General features: G+C 39.7%; 1 protein-coding gene across 4 annotated transcripts in view; it reads right to left on the minus strand.

Annotated features, from left to right (window-relative positions):
- ZFAND4 (zinc finger AN1-type containing 4) overlaps nucleotides 1–26,854 on the minus strand; it is a 123,778-nt gene that overhangs the window by 65,908 nt on the left and 31,016 nt on the right. For 2 of the 4 annotated variants that reach the window (XM_080640886.1, XM_080640884.1), the window contains 3 exons: nucleotides 10,720–10,795; nucleotides 6,888–6,955; nucleotides 2,536–2,722 (listed from right to left, as the gene is read on the minus strand). The exons of 1 other annotated variant lie outside the window; for it this stretch is intronic. In XM_080640886.1, coding sequence (XP_080497012.1) covers nucleotides 2,536–2,722; nucleotides 6,888–6,918 — 218 coding nt within the window. In that variant the 5' untranslated portion in view covers nucleotides 6,919–6,955; nucleotides 10,720–10,795. The remainder of the gene's footprint in view (nucleotides 1–2,535; nucleotides 2,723–6,887; nucleotides 6,956–10,719; nucleotides 10,796–26,854) is intronic. One more of the 4 variants, XM_080640885.1, reaches the window with a different exon arrangement.

A 26,854-nucleotide genomic window follows, 5' to 3' on the forward strand; every position in this document is an offset into this window, starting at 1 on the left:
AAACCAAAACAGCAGTGAGCCAGCACAAGGAGAGACTAGTGTAATGAGATTCTATTCCTGGCCAAGTAAGAGACACCGGATTAAGGCTGCAGCTCTCATTGTTCCCTCTTCTCAACTTCAAGCCCAAATGTTTATGCCACGTTTGTAGTACTAACCAGATCCTGACACGTTAGAATCAACAGTCAACACTCATTTGTTACAGTCTGTTCTCTGTGGCCACAAAGAAGGATTCTAATCTTCCTTACCCACAGCACTCTGCGGTGACCAGAATTTTAAAGGAATTCCCATGATTTCCGATTCCTGATGCTCACACCTGTACATTCTCCTACCCTTCATTGAGCATGGGCATGACCTATGATTTACATCTAGCCAACAGATTAGATGAAAAATAAAAGGATTTTGCAGATGTAAGTTAGGTCCTAAATCAGTTGACTTTGAGTTCATCAAAAGGGAGCTGTGGGCAGCAGTCTAGCCAATAGCCAGCAAAAAAGATACCAGGCCCTCAGTTATAGAGCCCCCAGGAAATGAATTATGACAACATTGTGACTGAGCTTGAAAGCAGATTCTCTCACCCAGTCAAGCCTCCAGAGAAGAGTGCACCTTTGCCAAAACCATGATTGCAGTTAGTGGAACCCTGAGCAGAGCCTCCAGCTAAACTGTGCCAGGACTCCAGACCCTCAGAAACTGTTCTCCAGACAAGTTATCTTTTCCATGAATGGTTTGCCAGTAGCTTTTTATGTTGTGGATTAACTTTAGTTACCTGTAATACTGCTCCTTTCTCTATTTGGCAAACTCCTACTCCTCTTTTACAGCTGCTTCTTTTCAGAGGTTGTCCCTAACTCCCCTCCTTTCAAGTAAAATGAAGCCCCTCTCATCTGGTTTTCCAGAGATGCTGTATCCTTTTATAACAATTGCCAACAGTGTATTATAGGTACTATTTATAGCAGATTGCATGTTCCAGGAGGGAGGAATAATCATCTTTGTAACCTAGTGCCTCGTGTACAAACACGCTACAAAAAGTTCAGTAAATGTTTAGTGACTTAAGTCAGTGGTCGGCAAACTCATTAGTCAACAGAGCGGCAAACCATGGCTCGCGAGCCGCATGTGGCTCGCAAGCTGCAGTTTGCCGACCACTGACTTAAGTGAAAGGCAGTAAAGAATCATAAAAAGACAAAATGCATAAAACCTATAGGTTACCTACTCTGATTTCTAAATGTTGTTTTGCCTAGCTAAGTACCTTTAGGTTGTATCCTTCTAATTTTATAATACTAGAGGCCTGGTGCACGAAATTCGTGGAAGGGGGGGTCCCCTCAGCCCAGCCTGCACCCTCTCCAATCCGGGACCCCTCAGGGGATGTCCAACTGCCATTTAGGACGGCCCTCTCACAATCCGAGACCACTGGCTCCTAACTGCTCACCTGCCTGCCTGCCTGATCACCCCTAACTGTCCCCCTGCTGGCCTAGTCACCCCCAACTGCCCCCCCCACTGGCCTGGTCACACCTAACTGCCCCCCCGCCAGCCTGGTCACCCCAACTGTCCCCCCCCCGGTCACCCCTAACTGCCCCCCCACCGGCCTGGTTGTCCCTTACTGCCCCGCCTACCAACCTGGTCGCCCCCAACTGCCCGCCCCCCCCGCGTCAGCCTGGTCACCCCTTACTGCCCCCCATGCTGACCTGGTCACCCCTTACTGTCACCTCACACAGCCTGATGTTCGGTCATTTGGTCACCCCTCACTAACCCCCCTGCCGGCCTAGTCACCCCACGCAGCCTGTTCAGTCATTCGTTTGGTTGCAATGGTCACTTAGGCTTTTATATATATAGATAACTTTCCCTCCCTTTAATAGAGTAGAAAAACAAGACTGGAGAAGTAAGATTTATACACCTTTAAGCAGCAGAGTTAAATTTTGAAAAAAGCTAGCAATTTTAGATTCAACCCTTTCTATTATAATAACACACTATTATAACAAGACTCTAATCTAGTAGGTATCTTAAAGTTTCATAATGTTACAGAAATAAATCTTTTGTATGAAAAATCTTATTCCATAAAGAAATTTCAGCCCTGGCTGGTATGGCTCAGTTGGTTGAGCATTATCCAGTGCACCAAAAGGTTCCTGGTTCAATTCCCAGTCAGTGCACATATCCAGGTTGAAGGTTTGATCTTAGGTTGGGGCATATATGGGAGGCAGCCAATCAATGTATCTCTCTTACATTGATGCTTCTCTCCCTCTATCTCTCTCCTCCTCCTCCTCCTCCTCCTCCTCTCCTCTCATCTCTCTCTAAAATAAATAAAAACATATTTAAAAAAAAGAAATTTCAGTTTTAAAAATTACTCTCTAAGTATTAATCATATAAAGGGCAATTTCAGAATCACATACCTGGGGCCATAGGAATAGAGGAGAATGCATGAAATTTAGTCAGTCTTGTGAATATAAGATTATTTTGACAAAACAAAGTAAACATAAAGGTTTAAGAAGTGTATTGTATGATGTTATCCTTTTCTAAGTGAGACATGCAAATGAAAACCTATTTATTTACCTTAAAGATTCAGATAATGGTGTTAAAGTGCCATCTCCCCTATCTACTACACGAAAGAAATTCAATTGCTCTCCTTCTCGGTATACCAAAAATGTAACTTGTTTGTTGTAGGAGGTCTTCTCCCAGACCTCATCTTGACTGGAATCCATGTACTCAGCCATCTCCCTAAGTGGGTCTTCCATAGGAACTACAAATGGAAAAATTGATAAACAAGCTTTCAATTTATATTAAGTTTTATGCATCTTGGTACAGTGACAGGACATAATATTATGAATTTGAACAACAACCTTGTGCATACAATAGAGTATATATAATATTCTTCAAAAAGTTTCTGGTCTTTTATAGTTAATACAGCACTCCCTATGTTGTATTAATATGAAATAAATGAAATGCATTATTGTGTTGTTAGGTACAAAGATACACAAGGTTTTTCCTATACCGCTAGTCTGTATAGTTGCTGACTCTATGACATAATTATCTATGATTGCTCTCACTTGACACCTCTGCTTCCTATATTTTGCAATATTGGTTCCAACAATCAACAATTAAAAGCAATATAAATCCCACTTACTTTATATTAAAAAATAAGCACACACATAATTAGGAGACATATTAGAAGTGAGAAGCAACTGAATCCTTCTTCTTTCTGGTTTTATATATAGGCTGAATCCTCTTAGAGCTGTTTCTTGATGTGCAGTCAGGTAATTAAAAGTACACAGTAATTCAGAAACAAGGGGTCCACTTAAGTACTGAAACCGCAATGTGTATAATGGTCAGAATGTTGTTTGTTAAAAGCATCTTCCCAGGAGCCGAGTTGTTCTAGAACAGAATACATCCATGTGCCCAGTCAGAGCACAGGACTGGGGCAAAGCCCTCACTACTAACGGGAGATGAGGACATGCGACAGGGGAGGCTGAGGGAAGGTCAATGGTGGAAAAAAAAAGGAGATATATGTACTACTATACATAATACTTTAAACAATAATTTTAAAAAATCAGTATGTTGAAAAAAAAAAAAGAAGTCAAAGATGTCCTCGGGTTTGAATGATAATACAACCTGCTCTTGTTCACAGCAGCCAGAGATCCTGCTCCTGTGGTGGGAATTGGCCTGAAGAGATTGCTGGCTCATGGGGTGAATGTTCTTAAAGCCCCTGAAGTCCACACTTGGGTGTCTAAGTAATGGTTACAGGAAATAAAATAGTTCCCAAAGACATTCTCATGACAAGTTGAAGAAACATTTGCTCTTTCCTAAAAGAAGCAATAATTTCTCAAACTCCATAACTCTCATTCAAGTAGCTTACTTATTACCAGAATCACAGTGCTGCACTATTCTTTTAAAAAATTATAATAAAAGTTGAACTCTGAAAGTAACAAGGTAAAAACATTAAAGATGTTCTCATATCCTAAATTCAATACCACCACTACTAAAACACAAAAACTTTAGAAATATAATAGGATTTAGTTTATTTTATAAAAATGTTTGGGGCCCAGCCAGTGTGGCTCAGTGGTTGAGCATCGACCTATAAACCAGGAGGTCACAATTCAATTCCCGGTCAGAACATATGCCCTGGTTATGGGCTCGATCCCCAGTGTGGGCTGTGCAGGAGGCAGCTGATCAATGATTCTCTCTCATCATTGATGTTTCTATCTCTTAATCCCTCTCCCTTTCTATCTGAAATCAATAAAAATATATAGTTTTTAAATGTTCAGATGTTTTGATTGACTCTTTCATAGGCACAAAATGCATAAATATTAAAAGACATTTTAAAAACAAGTTCTTGCCAGTTTTAAGTTAATGATATATTTTCCACATTATGTTCATGAGAAATAAAAACCTATGCTATTGTCATTACTAACACCACATGAAAACCTTACTTAAATCAACATAGTGTGCCTTTCTTAAGGAAGCACTAGGATTTAATATGTTTATACACATATGTATATGTATGTACACACATTTTCATAACAAAAATCACTTAGATTTCATCAGGTATAAAAATTGTATATATAGTTTAAGATAAAATTTAGTTTTAGGAAGGAAAGTATTTTCTATGCTGTTTTAATAATGGTTCATTAAAAAAATTTTTTTAAAGCTAAATATTACTTACTGGAACTCAGATGATAAAAGTACCTTCTAAACCATAAGTTTTAAATAAGATTAAATAGCTAAAAAACATGGTTTCTCAAATCCATATGGCGAAGTTTTAGATCCGGGTTCACAAAGATTTTAATGATGTAAGGTAGACGACATCAAGCTTTTAATTTTAAAAACGTTGATTCGATAAAGGCAAAATTATTAAAAACTTAATTTAAAATATTAAAAAATAGACAATTTCTAAGAGCTGATTTTTCAATTTACAAATAAGGCACAAAATATTGTAGGGAAAAAAGGTATTACAAAGCTTCAACTATCAAAGGGTAGTGATGCATTTCATTTTAACATTTTTAAGTTTTAAAAATACATATATTTCTAACTCAGAATCTATAGCACTTACACTCCTCCTCATAAACATAAAATAATTTTAGTCCTAGTAAAAAATATAGGTGCTCTGATTAAAACCCTGGTTTAAAAAAATAGTATCCACAAATAACCAACTTTCAAAAAAATGATACAATGGAGTTCACATGTCATTAAGCACTGTATAATTCTATCTTACAATAATGACCCAGGAAACGCTTTAGGGTCTTGTACTACCCTCAGAATCAGTACTACAGACATCAACTTATGTCACATATGAGAATATCATGTTAGCAGATAGCCCCTGATATTAGGAGTGCTAATTAATCAGCTCTCACATTATTTTCATCTTTTCTAACTTATCCAAAATAGTTAAAAATAACATATCTCTCAAAATCCTCTTAAAGTAGTTAGGAACAAGATGGGTAATACCTTTATTTTTTAACTAAAATTTGAAGCATGGAGATAAAATTTGACTTGTAGAAGAAATAAGCCAGCAATAGACTCAACACTTAATTCTGTTTTTTGATTAAAGAAGGCTCAAGCAACTATGAAGTCCTTCCCCAAAATGAGGACTGCTCTAAGCAGTCTAAGAGAGCCTCTATCTGGTGGGGTTCATGTGGCATGCCTAAATCAGGGACCAATGTAAACACTACCAATTCTTCCCATGCTTAGAACTTTCTCATTAATCAAGTCTCTGCTCACATCATCTTCTCCCAGGGCCCTCCCCCAATCATCCTCCTATCACCCTGCCTACACAGACTCTATCATACTACCCCGTTTCCTCCACAGCATTTATGACTGCTTAAAATGACATCCATTCTTTACACACTTATTGTGGGGACCTTCATAAATTAGGGACATCTAGTAGATGCTCAAAATGTATTTGCTGAATGAATGAATGAATGAATGAATGAACGAACGAAAGAATTCCCAAGGACTGCCCACATTCTGAAAAAGGATTCAACAGGGCCATGATAATATCCATGACACCCAAATACATCATAGACAAGGCTAATAGATATCCAGGAAGTTTCTACAAAAATCATTACCCCAGGCCTGCCTGGTGTGGCTTAGTGATTGAGTGTTGACCCATGAACCAGGCGGTCACAGTTTGATTCCCCATCAGGGCACATGCCTGGGTTGCAGACTCGGTCCCCAGTAGGGAGCATGCAGGAGGCAGCCAATCAATGATTCTCATCATTGATGTTTATATATCTTTCTCCCTCTCCCTTCCTCTCTGAAATCAATAAAAAAAGATATATTTTTAAAAAACATTACCACAGGAATTAAAGAATCAGTGGATAAAAACAAGCAACAAGACTGAAATGAACCTAATCACAATAACTACATATTTGTATTATGCCATTCCATTTCCCTTCCCTATATTGGTGAGGTTTATTTTTAGTTATTTGTTTTTTAAATATATTTTTATTGATTTCAGAGAGGGAGGGAGGGAGGGAAGGAGGGAGGGAGAGAGAGAGAGAGAGAGAAACATCAATGATGAGAGAGAATCATCGATCGGCCTCCTCCTGCACCCCGCTACTGGGGATCCAGCCTGCAACCCGGGCACATGCCCTTCACTGGAATCAAACTCGGGACCCTTCAGTCCACAGGCCAACGCTCTATCCACTGAGCCAAACCAGCTAGGGTGATGAGGTTTATTTTTAAATCTTCCTGGATGGAATCATGAATCATTAGACTTTCTGATATATGAGTTCCTGCCACTGTTGATTTAGGCTTTAAAGAACAATGCCTATAAAAAAAAAAAAAAGTGGTTCTTCTAAAACCTAAGAGCAGAAAGAGAACCTTACTACAAAACATAAAAACACCAACTGGCTTAAAGATTGTTATTGTGAAAGTGCTTAATATACATAATTTTAACATATGCCTACCTCTTCTAGTATTTATAGGTCCACCACGCATAGCCAGTACCAGCTTCAAGGTACAGCCTTCTGAAATGCTGTGGATAATTAATACAAAAATAAACTACAATCATCAAAATACACTCACTGTTAAATATGTACATAATTATTGCTACTTTACCAGGCATAGTGCCTATCCTCTAAAAATAAGATATAGCAATGAGCATAAATATAAAATGTTAACTTATTTACTTCTTAAATAATGAAAAAGTGAAAAAGATTTCATAATCCTTAAATATGACATTAAATCTCAGAATAAAAGTACTGGAAAGAATCTGTGACCATGTGGTTTAACCTCTTCATTTTACATGCAAGGAAAAAGAGGCCCTAAGAAAAAAAGATTCTTATTCAAGACCCAAAGTATTAGAAAATAGCAGATATATTTAGTAAAACAGGAAACAGAAAAACAGCAAATCTACAAGGTCTCCTAATGTTCTTCCAGCTATTCCATATTGCCTCTTGCCTTTTTGCTCTTTTCTTAAGAGTGAAGATTTATGTGAGAAATGGGAGGAAGAAAAGGCAAAATGTCAGACCGTATATCTGCAATCACTGGTATCCACAGTCCCACTTAGTAATGGAAGAAGGGCTTAATGAAAAATGAAAGACTTGGTGAAGAGCAATACTCTCTCACTCAATACTTGTGAAAATGGAAAGAAAAGGAACCTACTCAGGTGAGAATTGGGTCAATATTTAAAGAAAGAAGCAAAGAATGCAAGATCAGAAGAAAAAGATCTAAAAAGGAAGGAGATTAATAGCTTAGAGTGAATAATAAAAAAGTAAAAGATTCAAAGGACAACGATCAGGTAATATGGGGTACTGAGCCAACACATTTTTTCTAATTGAATGTATTGGGGTGACATTGGTTCCCCAAACCAAAAAGGTTTCATGTGTACAACTCAATAAAATATCATCTACAATATTAGCAAATTGGATTTAACAATATATTAAAAAGATCATACACCATGATCAAGTGGGATTTATTCCAGGGATGCAAGGCTGGTAAAATATCCACAAATCAATAAATGTGATACATCACATAAACAAATTGAAAGATATATATCACATGATCATATCAATAAGTGCAGAAAAAAACATTTGACAAAACGCAACTCCTTTTTTTGATAAAAACTCTCAGGAAAGTGGGAATAGAGGAAGCATGCCTCAACATAATAAAGGCCATATCTGACAAACCTACAGCCAACATAATACTCAATGGACAACAACTAAAAGCTTTTCCCTTAAGAAAAGGAACAAAACAAGGATATCCACTTTCACCACTCTTATTCAACATAGTATTGGAAGTCCTAGCCACAGCAATCAAGACAACAAGAGATAAAAGGCATCCAAATTGGAAAGGAGGAAGTAAAATTCTCGTTACTTGAAGATGACATGATATTTTACATAGAAAACCCTAAAGATTCCACCAGGAAACTACTGGACTTAATAAATGAATTCAGCAAGGTAGCAGAATACAAAGTCAACAGCTAGAAATCAATGGCATTTTTTTATACACCAGTAATGAACTCTCAGAAAAAGAAACTAAAAAAAAATCCCATTTACTATTGCAACAACAACAACAAAAATAAGATACCTAGGAATAAACTTAACTAAGGAGGTAAGAGACCTGTACTTGGAAAACTACAGGACATTGAAAAATAAATAGAGGAAGACACAAAAAGATGTATACCATGTTCATGGATTGGAAGAATTAACATAATTAAAATATCTATACTACCCAAAGCAATCTATAGATATAGATTCAATGCCATCCCTATTAAAATATCAATGGCACACTTCACAGAACCAGAATAAATACTCCAAAAATTTATACGGAACCATAAAGATCCCAAATAGCTGTAGCAGAAAGAAGAGAAAGAAGAACAAAGTTGGAGGGATCAGAATACCAGATATCAAACTATACTACAAAGCCATTATAACCAAAACAGTCTGGTACTGGCACAAGAACAGGCATATAGACCAATGGATCAGAACAGAAGCCCCAGAAATTGACCCACACCGTTACTGTCAATTAATAATTGACAAAGGAAGCAAAAACATACAATGGAGTAAAGACAGCCTCTTCAAGAAATGGTGCTGGGAAAACTGGACTGACACATACAAAAAGATGAAACTAGACCATCAACTTACACCATACACAAGAATAAACTCAAAATGGATAAAAGACTTAAATGTAAAGCATGAAATCATAACAATCTTTGAAGAAAACATAGGCAGTAAAATCTCAGACATCTCACGCAGCAGAATTTTTGCCGATATATCTCTTAGGGCAAAGGAAACTAAGGAAAAATAAACAAATGGGACTACATCAAAATAAAAAGCTTCTGCACATCAAAGAAACCACCATCAAAATGAAAAGGGAACCCACTGAATGGGAGAACATATTTGTCAATGATACATCTGGTAAGGGGTTAATATCCATATAAAGCACTCATACAACTCAACAAAAGGAAGACAAACAATTCAATTAAAAAATGGGCAGAAGAGCTGAATAGACATTTCTCCAAAAAGGAAATACAGATGGCCAAGAGACACATGAAAAAATACTCAAAGTCACTACTCATCAGAGAAATGCAAATTAAAACCACAATGAGATATCACCTGTCAGAATGGCTATCATCAAAAAATCAACAAACAACAAGTGCTGACAAGGATGCACAGAAAAGGGAACACTAGTTCACTGCTGGTGGGAATGCAGACTGGTGCAGCCACTATGGAAAACACTATAGTTTCCTCAAAAAATTAAAAATGGAACTTCTGTTTGACCCAGTGATCCCACTGGTGGGAATATATCCTAAAAATTGCAAAACATCAATCAGAAAGAATATATGCACCCCTATGTCCATAGCAGCGTTATTTACAATAGCTAAGATTTTTTAACAGCCCAAGTGCCCATCAGTAGATGAGTGGATAAAAAAGCTGTGAGACGTTTATACAATGGAATACTATGCAGCTATAAAAAAGATGGATCTCTTACCCTTTGGGACAGCCTGGAGGACCTGGAAAATATTATGCTAAGTAAAATAAGCCAGACAGAGAAAGAAAAATATCACATGATTTCACTTATTTGTGGACTCTAATGAGCAAAATGAATTGACCAATAAAATAAGACCTGAATCATAGAGGCATGAAACAGATTGACATATCTTGAGGTGGGGTTGGGGGAACGAGAAGAGATAAACCAAAGAACTTATATGCATAGCCTATGGACATGGGCAATAAGGTGGTGAAGACCTGGGAGGGGGGGCATTGGGGCTGGGAGGAGGCGGTAAAGGGGGGTAAATGGGAGACATCTGTAATACTATCAACAACAAAAAACACACATTAAATAAAATAATAATAATAATAATAATAAATTGGCAAAAAAACAACATTATCTGCAAACTGCATTGTGTATCCATCACTCCAAGCAACGTCTCTTTCTGTACCCATTTTCTCCCCTTTGCTCACCTCCACCTACCCCCCACTGCTCCTTTCCCTCTATCACCATACTGTTGTCTGTGTCTATATGGTATGTATATAAGTTTTTTGGCTAATCCCTTCACCTTCTTTCATCCAGTCCCCACGTCCCCTCCCCTCTGACAGCTGTCAGTCTGTTCCATGTTTCCATGCTTCTGTTTCTGTTTTGTTAACAGTTTATTTAGTTCGGGATTAACACTGAAATCTAGGAAACAGAACTGTTCAGAAGAAGAGACATGATCCACGGATTCAGAAGAAAAACTGGTACTATATGGAGTCACAATACTGAGCATTTATAAAACAATTAATATGCAATTACACTCACTTGTAATCATTCAAGCAATAATCATCTTCAAGTTCCACATTATTCCAAATTAAGTGCTGCTGACAGATGGGAATACCTTAGGGAAAGGTCATAAAAAAATGGTTTAAAATTCAATAGAATCTCCTTAAAAGTATGATACAAAGCTATGTATGAAATGAAAATAATAACAATAACAAGAAATTAAACACACTTCTATATTGAATGCTGAGTGCTTAGCTAAAATTTACAGAATCACAGGTAAAAGACATAGCTAAACATAGATGTAGTCCAATCCACTCACTTTAGAAAAGGACAGTGTGTTTCAGTAACTCTCTGACCTTGAAACTGGAAAACAGTTCTAAACGCTGCAGTACAGTCTTCATTCAGGGTTATATGCAAGGTTAAAAGTATGAGTGGAAATGGGTAAAATGGGTAAAGGCAGTTAAAACATACGAATTCCCAGCCATAAAATAAGTCATGGGGATGTAATGTATAACATGGGGACTAGAATTAATAGTATTGTGTTGTATATCTAAAAGTTGCTAAGAGAGATCTTAAAAGTTTTCATCACAGGAAAAAAACTTTTGCCCTGGCCTGGTAGCTTAGTTGGTTAGAGTGCTATCCCAATATGCCAAGGTTGCAGGTTTGATCCCTAGTCAGGGCACAAACAGAAAGCAACCAATGAATGTATAAATAAGGGGAATGACAATTTGATGCTTCCCTTCCCCCCTACCGAGTGGCAGTGGCAGCAGGCACAGCGGGGCTGGGATGAGCAGGAGCAGCAGGCAGAAATGGCGTTGGACTGCCTGTTTCAGCCCGATCCCCACAGGCTATGTTGAGGGACACCACCAGTGCACGAATCTATGCACCAGGCCTCTAGTCTATACTAATAAAAGGGTAATATGCTAATTAGACCGGGATACCTTCCAGACGTCCTTCCAGACAAAGCCATGGTGGTGGGGCCGAGGCAGAGGCAGGTTGGGGCAATCAGGCCAGCGGGGGGGGGGCAGTTGGGGGCGAGCAGGCTGGCAGGGGGGTAGGTGGGGGCAAGAAGGACAGCAGGGGGGGCAGGTGGGGGAGATCAGGTCAGCAGAGGGGGAAGTTGGGGGCGAGCTGGCTGGCAGGGGGGGCAGTTGGGGGCAATCAGGCCAGCGAGGGGGGGACAGTTGGGGGTGAGCAGACTGGTGGGGGGGCAGTTGGGGGCAAGCAGGCTGGCAGGGGGTGCAGTTGGGGGCGAGCAGCCCGGCAGGGGGGGGCAGTTGGGGGCGAGCAGGCCAGCGGGGGGGGACAGTTTGGGGCAATCAGGCCAACATGGGGGGGGGCAGTGAGGGGTATCAGGCTGGAAGGGGGGGCCGTTGGGGGCAATCAGGCAAGCAGGCAGGTGAGTGGTTAGGAGCCAGCGGTCCTGGATTGCAAGAGGGATGCGCACAGGGATCCGGCCTAAACTGGCAGGCAGACATCCCCCAAGGGGTCCCAGTTTGGAGAGGGTGCAGGCCGGGCTGAGGGACACCCCCCCCCATGCACGAATTTCATGCACCAAGCCACTAGTCCTATATAATAAAAGGCTAATATGCAAATAGACTGAAGAGCAGAACGACCGATCGCTATGACGTGCACTGACCACCAGGGGGCAGACGCTCAACACAGGAGCTGCTCCCTACTGGTCAGTGCACTTCCACAGGGGGAGCGCAGCTCAGCCAGAAGCTGGGCTCACAGCTGGCGAGCGCAGCGGTGGTGGCAGGAGCCTCTCCTGCCTCTGCTGCAGCACTAAGGATGTCCGACTTACAGCTTAGGCTCGCTCCCCTAAGCTGGCAGTCAGACATCCCCAAGGGCTCCCAGACTGTGGGAGGGCGCAGGCCAGGCTGAGGGACCTCCCATCCCCTAGTGCACAAATTTTGTGCACCAGGTCTCTAGTATATATATAAATCATTTAGTTTACTGTCCTTAGGGGTTTGTAGTCTAAAAATCTGTTCCCAGAGTAACATGTCCACATGGAATGATAACTGCTTATATTTGAATTTATTGAGCAATTAAGGTGGCATCTTTCACATTTCTTGTGAATGGAAATGTCAGTAACTTTGAAAAAGGAAAGCAGAAAATATAATTTCCAATAAAAAACATTAATATATTAGAAAATTCCTCCCATTTCAGTGTTTGTTTGTGATTACAGTTACAATTGTATATTAACATGCTTTTTTTTTTGTAGAGTTTGAACACTAATTACAGAATAACTCAGTCTTGGAGGGAAAAAGTATATTATGAACAATTTTCAATGCTAAAAATAATAGTCTGAACGACAGATTCTTTAGATTTCTGTGATGTTAAAGGAATATTAAGGTAGATCCCACACTCCAGCATAATTAACCTCTTTTTTTTTTTGCGGGAGGAGAGGCAAACTGCACATTTGAATGCCCAAAGAATATTTGCACTATACTAGCCAGAGAATGAGCATTATATACACAGACAGCATTTAATGAATACCAACATTGATGAAAATCTTTTTCAAACATGTCATATACTGCCTTCTCTAATTACTTTTGCTTATGATACTATAAAATAAGTTTACTAGAATAATAACAGTAAGTGCTATTTGCAAATACAATGACACCCATATATTACTTATCACAACTTTGTTTATAATAATGAATAATTGGATAGGTAAAAATATCTCTTAATAGAAGACTGGGTAAGTAAATTATGACAAAATATATATTAAAGTGCCATCTATTTGTTAAACACACACACAAAAAAATGTTTTAAAAGGAAATATACCCCAAATGTTATGAATAGATCCTATAGTTCTAGAGGCTGGAAAGTCCAAGATTGAGGTTCTAGCAAAGTAGATTTCATTCTGAGGCCTCTTCTCTTGGCTTGTAGGCATCTGACATTTCCCTGTGTGCTCACATGACTTCTTTCTGGGTGTACACAGAGAGAAGGGGAGCTTTCTTGTGTGTCTTCTCATAAGGGCACTAATCCCGTCAAGAGGGGCCCATCATCATGACCTCATCTAATCCTAATAATTACTCAAGCAGTTTGCTTTGTCTTTTTTAGAGTTTTCACACAGATACATTTGTGTTTGACAACATGTTCATATCTGCATTTAGAAAATAAACCAGAATCAGTAGGATTTATGGATAACTAAAGACAATGCTGAAACATAGTTCCCATCTCCCAATATCTCCTCCTAAAACAATACAGAAGAGAAGAGAAATGATACAAAGAAACCATGCCTTTGGCCCTTATAACTTAAAAGTCAGCTAATGTTCAAATTTCAAAATAACTGGAAATAAAAAGGGGCAATCACCCATTCCCAGTGCAGGATGTCTCATACTCCTGGCCCCTGCAGGGCTCACTGAGAAAAAAATTTGGAGAGAGAGAGAGAAGCAAGTGACATTATATAAGTTCAACAAAAAACCATCACAAAGAAGAAGACCATTCTAAGTCCGAAAAGTCTACAAAAGGAACTCAAGTAGATTAGAGCACTGGCTACAAGGAAGGGACTTTAAGCCAAGCAACTGAAGGAGCTTGGGAAAAGGGTTGTGGGGCAGGGGAAAAACACACACACACACACACACACACACACACACACACACACAAGAGAAAGAGCATCCTTCAGTAATCCAGCAGTCAAGGGGAAAAGGAATAAGGGATAAAAACTCAAGAGTCCTAAAAGACAAAAGGACTTTAGGACTCACAACTCCCCCCATCACCACAAAACATAAAACATCTACTAAAATATCTGCACACTGCTCTACTAATAGGGAGAGCACCATTAAACAGAATCTGTAAAACACCCCAATACCACAAAAATCAACAAGATAAAAATGAACAAATCCATACAGAGTTAATAGTAAAAACTAGCAAACAAAATTCCACACCTATCAACCAAGGTAAATTTTACCCTCCCCCCACCAAAAAAAAAAAAAAAATAGCTGTGAAGAAGAACCCTATAAGGCCACATCTAAAACTTACTCAAGCATTTGAAGATATTTAAGAAAATGCTTTGAATCAGAAGTTCAAAAATTAAGACTAGAGCCCTGCTCAGTGTGGCTCAGTTGGTTGGAATGTCGTCCTGTACACCAAAAGGTTGCAGTATCAATTTGTGGTCAGGGCACATAACCAGGTTGTGGGTTTGATCTCTGATCAGCCATGTGCAGGAGGCAACTGATTGATGGTTCTCTCTCACATCAATATTCGTTTATTTCTTTTCTCACTCCTTTCCTCTCTCTAAAATCAATTTTTAAAATATAATTTTTAACTAGAACAGAAAATGTCCACACACAAAAAAAAAATAAGAGAGAAATAAAAATAGAGCTGACTAAACTTAGAAAAGAAATGAAGGAAAAAAATAAAATTACCTCAAAAATAAGAATAAATTACAAGAGATAATCAACTCAAATACATATTTACTAAGGGGCAAGGCAGAAAAACAACCAAGAGAATGAAAATTACATAAAGAAGAAAGAAGGATCAGAGAAAAAGTAGTGGAATTAAAAAGCCAAGAAGGAATAATATATTATCAAAGTCCCTGGAAAAGAAAAACAAAACAGTGAAATAGAACTAATATTTAAAACTATAACCCTGGAACTATAACCCTGGAAAACTTCCAGAAATAGAAAAAGACCAAAAGACTTGAATTTACAAGTTGAAAGGATCTACTAGGTACATGGGAAAATTCACTTGGAACTCTTTGATTTTGATGGTAAAGATAAAAATCCTCAACAGTTACTTACACACTTACACACACACACACACACACACACACACACACACAATCACTTATAAGGCAAACAAATTACACTGGACTCAATAACAAAAATAATCTGATTTTAAATTGAGCAAATGACTTGAATAGACATTTTTCTAAAGAAGACATACAGATGGCCAATAAGCATATGAAAAGAATGGAGGCCCGATGCATGCAATTCATGCACGGGTGGGTTCCCTAGGCCTGGCCAGCAATCAGGGCCTATCAGGGCCGTCCTGCCCAGTCCCAATCGGGACCGGGCCAGCTGGGGTGGGGCCTGCCGGCTTCCGGACAGGGCCTGGCGGCTGCCGGACAGAACCTGCCAGACGGGGGAGGGACTGTGGGAGATTTGCCGGCGTGGGGGAGGGACGGGGGAGGTTGGCTGGCCATGGGAGGTTGGCTGTGGGAGCGCACTGACCACCAGGGGGCAGCTCCTGCATTGAGCGTCTGCCCCCTGGTGGTCAGTGTGCATTATAGCGACTGGTTGACTGGTCATTCCGGTCATTCGGTCATAACAGTCGCTTAGGCTTTATATGAAAAGATAGTAGACATCACTAATCATCAGGAAAATGCAAATCAAAATCACTATATGATATCACACCCATTAGGATGTCCACTAGCAAAGAAAAAAAAACACACAGAAAAATCACAAATTTTAGCTAGGATATGAAGAAATTAGAACCCTTGTGCAGTGCTGGGGGGGCGGGATATAGAATTAGCCACAATGTAAAACAGTAAAATTAGAATTACTATTCCTCAAAAATTAAAATTAAAATTACCATATGATCAGAAATTCTACTTCTGGGTATATATCAAAAGAAATCAGGATCTGGAAGAGATATTTGCACACCCATGTTCATTTCAGCATTATCCAAAATAGTCAAGAAATAGAAGCAACCTAAATGTTTACTGACACAAATAGATAAAGAAAATGCTTTATGTTGACTGTATACTGTAGGCTAAGGACTGTACAGAAATATAACACTCTAGTTAGTAAAATTTTTTTCTTATGTAGATACCAGTGGCCTGGTGCATGAAATTCATGTACATTAAAAGGCAATTAATTAGAGGAAATATTTTAATATTGCTATTTGCCCTTTCTCTATAATAGAAGTGTCAGAGATGAAAGAAAATTACTAAAATGTATATGAAAATCTCCCTCCTGTCAGAGTCTGGGGTGAGCCATGGGACCTAGACTCAAGTCCTCGCCCACCACCCACACACGCTTCAAAAACGCAGGAGACCCAGACCCAGCCGGCCCCACCCCCATTGGATGAGACCCAGACCCGGCCAGCCCCACCCCTGTCAAGCCCCTCCAGGCGGGGGCACAGCCTCAGGTCCCCTGGCCCAGTGCTGGGGCGGGGGGCGCAGCCTCAGGTCCCCTGTCAAGCCCTGCCGGGTGCGGGGAGCAGCCTGAGGTCCCCCAGCCTGGCACTGGGGCAGGGGGCACAGCCTGAGGTCCCTCTCCCCGGCCAGGCACCATGCAGCCTCAGGTCCCTGCTGTTCGGTTGTGACTTTATGGTGTCCCAGCTAATTTGCATATTCCTCTATTATATAGATAGATGGGTTAGTGATTATAAAATAATTTATGTGTATGGTAAGTTTGAGCAAATAAGTAGATACATTGTGGATAATGTGAACCAAGTTTCTGACTGTGCAAGAAAGAAGTTATAAATGAGGAAAGAGAAAAGGCTAGAATGAATACTGTGGTGATAAATTGAAATTAGAGGTATCTGTATGAAATCCTGGTTTATAATATATATAAAATTTGAATAGAAATAGAAGTATGGGTATACATGTGTAGTAAATATACATATTTCCTATCTCTGTCCATTATGAAAGCCTAGAAGCAATAATACCCCAATAGCCATGTGCGCACACTTAGCACTTGGATCTTGGTTTCTACATACCTTTCCATTAAATGACCTTAGAATTCCAATAAAAATAACCTTAGAGAAATGACTAATGGCAGAAGTGAGGCAGAAAAAATATAAGATTAACCTGGAATATTTTGTGGTATCACGCAAAGCAAGGATATGCCTAAAAAATAATGGAGACATTTCAAAAGGACATATGAACCAATTTGAAGGTACTCCCAATAGTTAAATTTGTGACAATTTTAGCAATGAAATAACAACAGTAATATAGCATAACCCATAGAATAAAATAAATATTCATGAGCCCATGCTGATATAAATAACTGGATAAATAAGTAATAAGGGCTAATGGGCAGCATTTCCTTACAGTAGAATGCCAATAAATGCAGAAGCAATGATGGAAATAGAAAAATCATTACTAGGAAAATACTACAGTAACAATTGTTCCTCAAAGTCATCAATGAATACTAAAATTATTGGCCAAAATGATAAGAACAAGATTAAGGTAGGCCTCACAAGGTATTTATTAACTAGTGGCCTGGTGCACTGATTCATGCACATTGAACAGAAAATAATTAGAAGAAATATTTTAATATTGCCATTTGTCCTTTCTCCCTCGGCGGCCCCCCAACCCCGACTGCTGCTGTTGGTCGCCACCTGCGGGCCCAATTCCCCACTGATTGCCCCGCTGCCACAGCCTGGCTCCCAGGTGCTGAGAGAGCAGGGCGGCAGCTCCACTCGCCCAACCCTGCCCGGCTCCTGCCTCCACCCCCCTCCTGCCTCAGCTGGTGGCTGCCTGTGGGGGCCCCCGATCGCCCCGCCGATTGCACCTCTGCCCCTCCACTGCCACTGCCCTCCACCACAGCTGCCGCTGGTTGCCCTGCAATCGAATTGGTGGGGCGATTGGGCCTCCACCCAGCGACTAGTGGCTCACAGCTGCCTTGGCCTGGTGCTGCCCACTCACCTGCTCCACCGTTCCACCCCAGTCCTGCTCTCAGAGGGGCCCATCGGGGCCTGCAGCACCTCCACTGCCACCTGCTGCCAGGGCCATGTTGCCAACGCCTGCCATGTTCTGCACCACCCCCTAGTGGTCAGCACACGTCATAGCAAGCAGTAGAACTCCTGGCAGAACTCCAGGTCGAGGGGACAATTTGCATATTAGGCTTTTATTATATAGGATTACAAAGATAAAAATTGTAACTTTACAGTGGAGAAATCTGTCCAATACCAATTTAGTTATGCAATCAAAGTCACCAATTAAACTTTATTTGCTAAATCCAATGGTCAATTCTCAATTCTCTTCCTCCTGGGTCTATCAAAGCAACTGATCACTCCCTCCTCCTAGAAACACTTTATTCCTAAGATACCACACTTTTGGTTTTGTTATTACCACTTTAGCCACTCCTTCTCAATTTCCCCCTGGCTGTTCAACTTCAACTCTCTGACCTCTTAATTTTGCAGTACCCTTGGATCTCTTTTCTTTTTCAATGTAGACCAAGCATGTCAATCTCACAACCCACGGGCCGCATGCAGTGCACAATAAATATTTTTGTGGCCCAGCCAATATAACGGTATGTAAGAAACATTTTAATAAAAATTTTGTAACTTAATTTTTACAATATCCTGTTATACATAACTAGAGGCCCGGTGCACGAATTTGTGCAGGGGTCAGGCTGAAACTTGCAGTCCAACACTGCCTGCAGCTCCTACCTGCTGCTCCCGCTCATCCCGGCCCCACTGTGCCTGCCATGGGCTCACACCCAATCAGTCCCAATCGGGAGAGGCTTGTGCTACCGCAGCAGCGCTCACCAGCCATGGGCCCTGTGTCTGGCACCCTCCCAAGGGGAGTGGCCTGCGGGATTGGGCTGAAACTGGCTCTCCAACATCCCCCGAGGGGTCCCAGATTGCGAGAGGTACCCCACCAGTGCACGATCGGGCCGGGGAGGGACCGCGGGAGGGCTCCAGGGCGTGTCTGGCCCATCTCACTCAGTCCAGATCTGCTAGACCCCAGCAGCAAGCTAAACTACCGGCTGGAGTATCTAACCCCTGGTGGTCAGTGCACGTCATTGCGACTGGTCAACCAGTCGACTGTCTGCCCCCTGGTGGTCAGTTCACATCATAGCGACTGGTCGACCAGTTGACTGTCTGCCCCCTGGTGGTCAGTGCACGTCATAGCGAGTGGTTGAGCAACCTTAGCATATCATTAGCATATTATGCTTTGATTGCTTGTTCGGTTGTTCTGCCATTTGGTCTATTTGCATATTACCCTTTTATTAGATAGGATTATTAATAACAAACTATAACATTCGCTATGACAGATTACTATAATCGTGTTGCATTCATTTCCCTTACGCGCCTTACTCACAGGTGCACCATTTCTCTCCACTAATACTAGCATCGAATATTTTAGCAGCCGATTGACTTGTATGGTGTGCGCAACAGGAAATAGTTCGCTTTTGGAGAACAAAAAAAATAGGTTTATTTCTGTTACACTTATTAATTTGTGTATTCAGTGTCTGGTAAGTTAATGTTCAAGAAAAAGTATTAATTTTTATTAAAATGTTCTATTATTTTATGTTAATGATTACTCATTTATTTCAGCCCTTTGTATTCAGCATGTATCTATCGAAATAAACCTACATTTCTATGAAAATTGAAGCTTTTGTTTTTTTGCAGCCACATAAACTTAAACCTTGTTTATTTGGCCCATGTTAGTCTTTGAGTTTGACATGCTTGATGTAGACTATCTTTTGGAGAGCTCATCCTACCAGCTAAATAACAGCCTCTCAAATTTCTCTCCCTAGCCTAGATATCTTTCCTGAACCCTAGGCAAACATATCCAGCCATTCAACATGTCCCCAATACAATGTCTCTTCAATAAACAGTGCTGGAACAACTGAATGTTCACTTTAAAAAAAAATGTATCTCCACACAGATCTTATACCCTTCTCATAAATTAACTCAAAATGGATCAAAAACCTAAATGTAAATTGCAAAACTAAAAAACTCCTAGATGATAACATGCAAAAAATCCTAGAAGACATTGGGTATGATGGTGACTTTTTAGACACAATACCAAAAGTATGATCCATGAAAGAAAGAAATGATAAATTAGACCATTAAAAATATTTTTTAAACTATGCTCTATGAAAGACAATGTCAAGAGAACGAGAAGATAAGCCACAGACTGGGAAAAAACACTTGCAAGAGACATATATGATAAGGGATTATTATCCAAAATATATACTATAGAGAAGACTTAAAACTCAACAATAAGAAAACAAACCACCCGATTAAGAATGTGGTAAAGAAGAAAAAAAAATGGGGGCGGAATAGACAGACGTGTCCCGAGCCTTGTCCGGGAGCAGATAGAAAGAACACCTGAGGGTTGCATGGGGAGTGTCTGTTGGTGAGTTAAGGGACAGTGATACTCCAGGAGAAGGTGGGGACTGCTGGACGGGGCTTCCCTGACCGGGCAGCCCTCACTGTTGCTGGGTTCACTCCTAGAGCGACCAGCTCGGACAGAGACTATGCCTTCTTGGAGGGGAAAGTGGATGTTATCAGAACAGCTGCAAACCCCAGAGCACCAGTCCCCAATTGGTGCAAACACGCGGATTCAGAGGAGCTCTACACTCCACCATGGAAAGCTCAGATTTCACCTGAGATAAGGAGAGAGAGAACTACATAACCAGACACCTGGAGAAGAAACACCATGGGGAGACAAAGAAACAGCCTGCATATGAAAGAAAAGCAGGCATCACCAGAAAAGGAAGTAAACGAAATGTAGGCAAGCAACCTGCCAGAGAAAGAAGTCAGAGAAATGGTCAAAAGGTGGCTGAAAGGAATGGAAGACAAATTCGACAATATGAGTAAGAACCAAGAGGAAATAAAGAAGAACCAAGAAGAAATGAAAAATGACATCGCTGCTGTAAAGAACTCAATAGAAAGCATCAAGAATAGACTAGAAGAAGCAGAGGACCGCATCAGTGAGCTAGAAGACAAGGTAGGAAAAAATACCAAGTAGAGCAGCTTCTAGAGAAAAAATTTAAAAAGCAGGAGAGCCTAAGGAAACTTTGGGACAACACGAAACAAAACAACATCCACATAATAGGGGTCCCAGAAGGAGAGGAAACTGAGCAAGGAATAGAAAACCTATTTGAAGAAATAATAACAGAAAACTTCCCTGATATAGGGAAGAAAAAACCCACATAAATCCAAGAAGCTCATAGAGTCCCAAGCAAAATGAACCCCAAAAGACTGACGCCAAGGCATGTTATAATTAAGTTGGCAAACACCAACAACAAAGTAAGAATCTTAAAAGTGGCCAGAGAGTGACAGAAGGTTACCTACAAAGGAACCCCCATCAGACTAGCGACTTATTTCTCAACAGAAACTCATCAGGCCAGAAGGGAATGGAATGAAATATAGAAAGTCATGCAAAGGAAGGGTCTGAATCCAAGAATACTGTACCCAGCAAGGCTATCAATCAAAATTGAAGGTGAAATCAGGAGCTTCACAGACAAAAAAGGACTAAGGAAATTTATTATCACCAAAGCAGCAATGCAAGAAATGCTAAAGGTTCTGCTGTAAAAAAAAAAAAAAAAGAAATAGGAAGTGAAAAAGAAACAGAGGGGTAAAGAATAAAAATGGCGACAAATAAGTACCTATCAATAATAACTTTAAATGTAAATGGATTAAATGCCCCAATCAAAAGACATAGGGTAACGGATTGGATAAGAAAACACGACCCATATATCTACTGTCTACAAGAAACCCACCTCAGAAAAAAAGACACACAGAGACTGAGGGTGAAGGGATAAAAAAAAAAAAGGGTTTTCAGGCGAATGAAAATGAAAAAAAAAGCTGGGGTAGCAATACTTATATCTGACAAATTAGATCTCAAAGTGAAGGACATAACAAGAGATAAGGAAGGCAACTTCATAATACTAAAGGGAGCAAGCCAACAAGAAGAAATAACTCTGGTAAACATATACACAACCAATACAGGAGCATCCAAATACATAAAAAAAAATCCTGGAGGATATCAAGGGAGAGATTGACAGCAATACAATCATAGTAGGAGACTTTAATACCCCACTATCACCATTGGACAAATCCTCTAAACAAAAAATCAGCAAAGAAACATCAATCCTAAATGACTCACTAGACCAGATGGAATTAATTGACATCTTCAGAACATTTCACCCCAAAGCCACAGAATATACATTCTTCTCAAGTGCACATGGGTCATTTTCAAAGATAGACCATATGTTGGGTCATAGGCAAAGTCTCTTCAAATTCAAGAAGATAGAAATCATATCAAGCATCTTCTCAGATCACAGTGGCATAAAACTGGAAATCAACTACAATAAAAACAATCCAAAGAAATCAAACACATGGAGACTAAACAGCATTCTATTAAACAATGAGTGGGTTACCAGAGAGAGCAAGGAAGAAATAAAAAACATCATGGCAACAAATGACAATGAAAACACAACAATCCAAAATCTATGGGACACAGCGAAAGCAGTCTTGAGAGGGAAGTTCATAGCTCTACAAGCCTACTGCAAAAAAACAAGAAACAATGTTAATAAACTACCTAACCCTACAACTCAAAGAGTTAGAAAGAGAGCAACAAGAAAAGCCCAGTGTAAGCAGAAGGAAGGAAATAATAAAGATCAGACTGGAGATAAACGACATTGACACCAAAAAAAAATAAATAAATAACAAAACAAAAGATCAACAAAACCAAGAGCTGGTTCTTTGAAAGGATAAACAAGATTGATGAACCTCTAGCCGGGCTCACCAAGAAGCAAAGAGAGAGCACCCAAATAAACAAAATTAGAAATGAAAGAGGTGAAATAACAACAGACCCCACCGAAATACAAAGGATTGTTAAAAAATACTATGAACAACTCTATTCCAACAAAATGGACAACCTAAAGGAAATGGACATATTCCTAGAAATATATAACTTTCCAAAACTCGATCAGGAAGAATCTAAACATCTCAATAGGCCAATAACTATGGAAGAAATTGAAGCAGTCATCAAAAAGCTTCCAGCAAACAAAAGCCTGGGGCCAGATGGCTTCACAGGCGAGTTTTACCAAACATTCAAGGAAGAACTAAAACCTCTCCTCTTCAAACTACTCCAAAAAATTCAAGAGGAAGGAACACTTCCAAGCTCATTCTATGAAGCCAGTATCATCCTAATACCTAAACCAGATAATGACAACACAATGAAAGAGAATTACAGGCCAATATCCCTCATGAACATAGATGCCAAAATCCTCAACAAAATTCTAGCAAATCGGATTCACACTACATCAGAAAGTTCATACACCATGACACAAGTAGGATTTATCCCAGGAATGCAGGATGGTACAATATCCGCAAATCAATAAACGTGATACATCACATAAACAAATTGAGAGATAAAAATCACATAGTCATATCAATTGATGCAGAAAAATCATTTGACAAAATCCAACACCCTTTCTTGATAAAAACTCTCAGCAAGGTGGGAATAGAAGGATCATACCTCAACATAATAAAAGCTATATATGATAAACCCACAGCTAACATCATACTCAATGGGAAAAAACTAAAATCATTTCCCCTAAGAACAGGAACAAGACAGGGATGCCCACACTCTCCACTCCTGTTCAACATAGTACTGGAAGTATTAGCCATTGCAATTAGACAAGAAGAAGAAATAAACAGCATCTAAATTGGAAAAGAAGATGTAAAGCTGTCCTTATTTGCAGATGACATGATATTGAACATAAAAAACCCGAAAGACTTCATCAAAAAAACTGATAGACTTAATAAATGAATTTGGCAATCTAGCAGGATACCAAATTAACGCCAAGAAATCTATGGCATTTCTATACACCAATAGTGAACTTACAGAAAGAGAGACTAAAAAAGCAATCCCATTTACTATCGCACCAAAAAAATTAAGATACCTAGGAATAAACTTAACTAAGGAGGTAAAAGACCTATATGCAGAAAACTACAGGACACTAAAAAAAGAGATAGAGGAAGACGTAAACAGATGGAAGAACATACCATGTTCATGGATTGGTAGAATCAACATCATTAAAATGTCCATACTACCCAAAGCAATCTATAGATTCAATGCACTCCCCATTAAAATACCAATGGCATATTTCACAGACCTCGAAGGAACTCTCCAAAAATTCATCTGGAATAAAAGAAGACCCCGAATAGCCACAGCAATCATGAGAAAGAAGAACAAAGTAGGTGGGATCTCAATACCAGATTTCAAGCTGTATTACAAAGCCACTGTTCTCAAAACTGCCTGGTACTGGCACAAGAACAGACATATAGATCAATGGAATAGAATAGAGAACCCAGAAATCGACCCAAATCACTACACTCAATTAATACTTGACAGAGGAGGCATGAACATACAATGGAGTCAAGACAGTCTCTTCAATAAATGGTGTTGGGAAAATTGGACAGATACATGCAAAAAAATGAAACTAGACCACCAACTTACACCATACACAAAAATAAACTCAAAATGGATCAAGGACTTAAACATACGACGAGAAACCATAAAAATACTAGAGGAATCCACAGCCAGAAAAATCTCTGACATATGCGGAAGCAATTTCTTCACTGATACTGCTCCTAGGGCAATGGAAACTAAAGAGAAAATAAACAAATGGGACTACATCAAAATAAAAAGCTTTTGCACAGCAAAGGAGACCATCAATAAAACAACAAGAAAGCCCACTGCACTGGAGAACATATTTGCCAATGATATCAACGATAAGGGTTTAATCTCCAACATTTACACGGAACTCATGCAGCTTAACAAAAAGAAGATAAACAACCCAATCAAAAAATGGGCAACTGATCTAAATAGACACTTTTCGAAAAAAGACAGAAGGCCAAGAGACATATGAAAAACCTGCTCAAAGTCACTAATCATCAGAGAGATGCAAATCAAAACAACAATGTGGTACCATCTCACACCTGTCAGAATGGCTATTATCAACAAATCAACAAAAGACAAGTGCTGGTGAGGATGCGGAGAAAAAGGAACCCTCGTGCACTGCAGGTGGGAATGCAGACTGGTGCAGCCACTGGGGAGAACAGTATGGAGTTTCCTCAGAAAACTAATAATGGAACTCCCATTTGACCCAGTGATCCCACTTCTAGGAATATATCCCAAGAAACTAGAAACACCAATCAGAAAGGATATATGCACACCTGTGTTCATAGCAGCACAATTCACCATAGCTAAGATTTGGAAACAGCCTAAATGCCCATCAGCAGATGAGTGGATTAGAAAACTATGGTACATCTACACAATGGAATACTACGCTGCTATAAAAAAGAAGGAATTCTTACCATTTGCAGCAGCATGGATGGACCTGGAGAGCATTATGCTAAGTGAAATAAGCCAGGCAGAGAAAGACAAATATAACATGATCTCACTCATTTGTGGAATATAATGAACAACATAATGATGAACAAAAATAGATCCAGAGACAAAGAAATATCAATCAGAACGTCAAAACTCAGGGAAGGTAGGGGAGGGTGGGGGTAAAGGGGAGAGACCAACCAAAAAACTTATATGCATGCATATAAGCCTAATCAATGGACACAGACAACAGGGGGGTGGGGGCATGAATGGAAGTTGGAGGGTAATGGGGGAATAAGGATACATATGTAATACCTTAATCAATAAATTAAAAAAAAAATGTGGTAAAGACCTGAACACCAAAAAGATGTACAGACAGCAAGTAAGCATTTGAAAAGATGATCAACATCATATGTCATTAGGGAAATGGAAGTTAACGTGTCAGTGAGATGTCACTACACACTTATTCGAATGGCCAAAATCCAAAACATTGACATCATCAAATGCTAATGAGATATGCAGCAACAGGAAACTTCAGTCTCTGCTGGTGGGAATGCAAAATTACAGCCACTTTGCCAATTTCTTATAAAACTAAACATATCTTACCACATGATCCAGCAATCATGCTCCTTGGTATTTGCCCAGTGGGTTAAAACTTATGCCCATACTAAAATCTGTACACAGAAGTTTATAGTATCCTTATTCATAATCACCAAAACTTGATAGCAACCAAGAAGTCCTTCAGTAGGTGAATAAATAAACTATGATATATGAAGACGGTGGAATATTATTCAGTGCTATAAAGAAATAAACCATCACCTGGCTGGTGTGGCTCAGGTAACTGAGCATCATCCCATGCACCAAGAGGTCACCAGTTTGATTCCCGGTCAGTACACATGCTCGGGTTACAGGCTTAATCGCCAGTAGGAGGTGTGCAGGAAGCAGCCAATGAATGTTTCTCTCTCATTGATATTTCTATCTTCCTCTCCCTCTTCCTTACACTCTCTCTTTAAAATATATATATATTTAAAAAAAAAAAAGAAATAAACTATCCAATGGCAGGGGGGTGGGGGGGGGGAGAAGGACATATGTAATACTTTCAACAATAAAAATTTTAAAAACAACATAGAAAGA

This window comes from Plecotus auritus, assembly GCF_963455305.1.
Source record: "Plecotus auritus genome assembly, chromosome: 9".
Taxonomy (NCBI): domain Eukaryota; kingdom Metazoa; phylum Chordata; class Mammalia; order Chiroptera; family Vespertilionidae; genus Plecotus; species Plecotus auritus.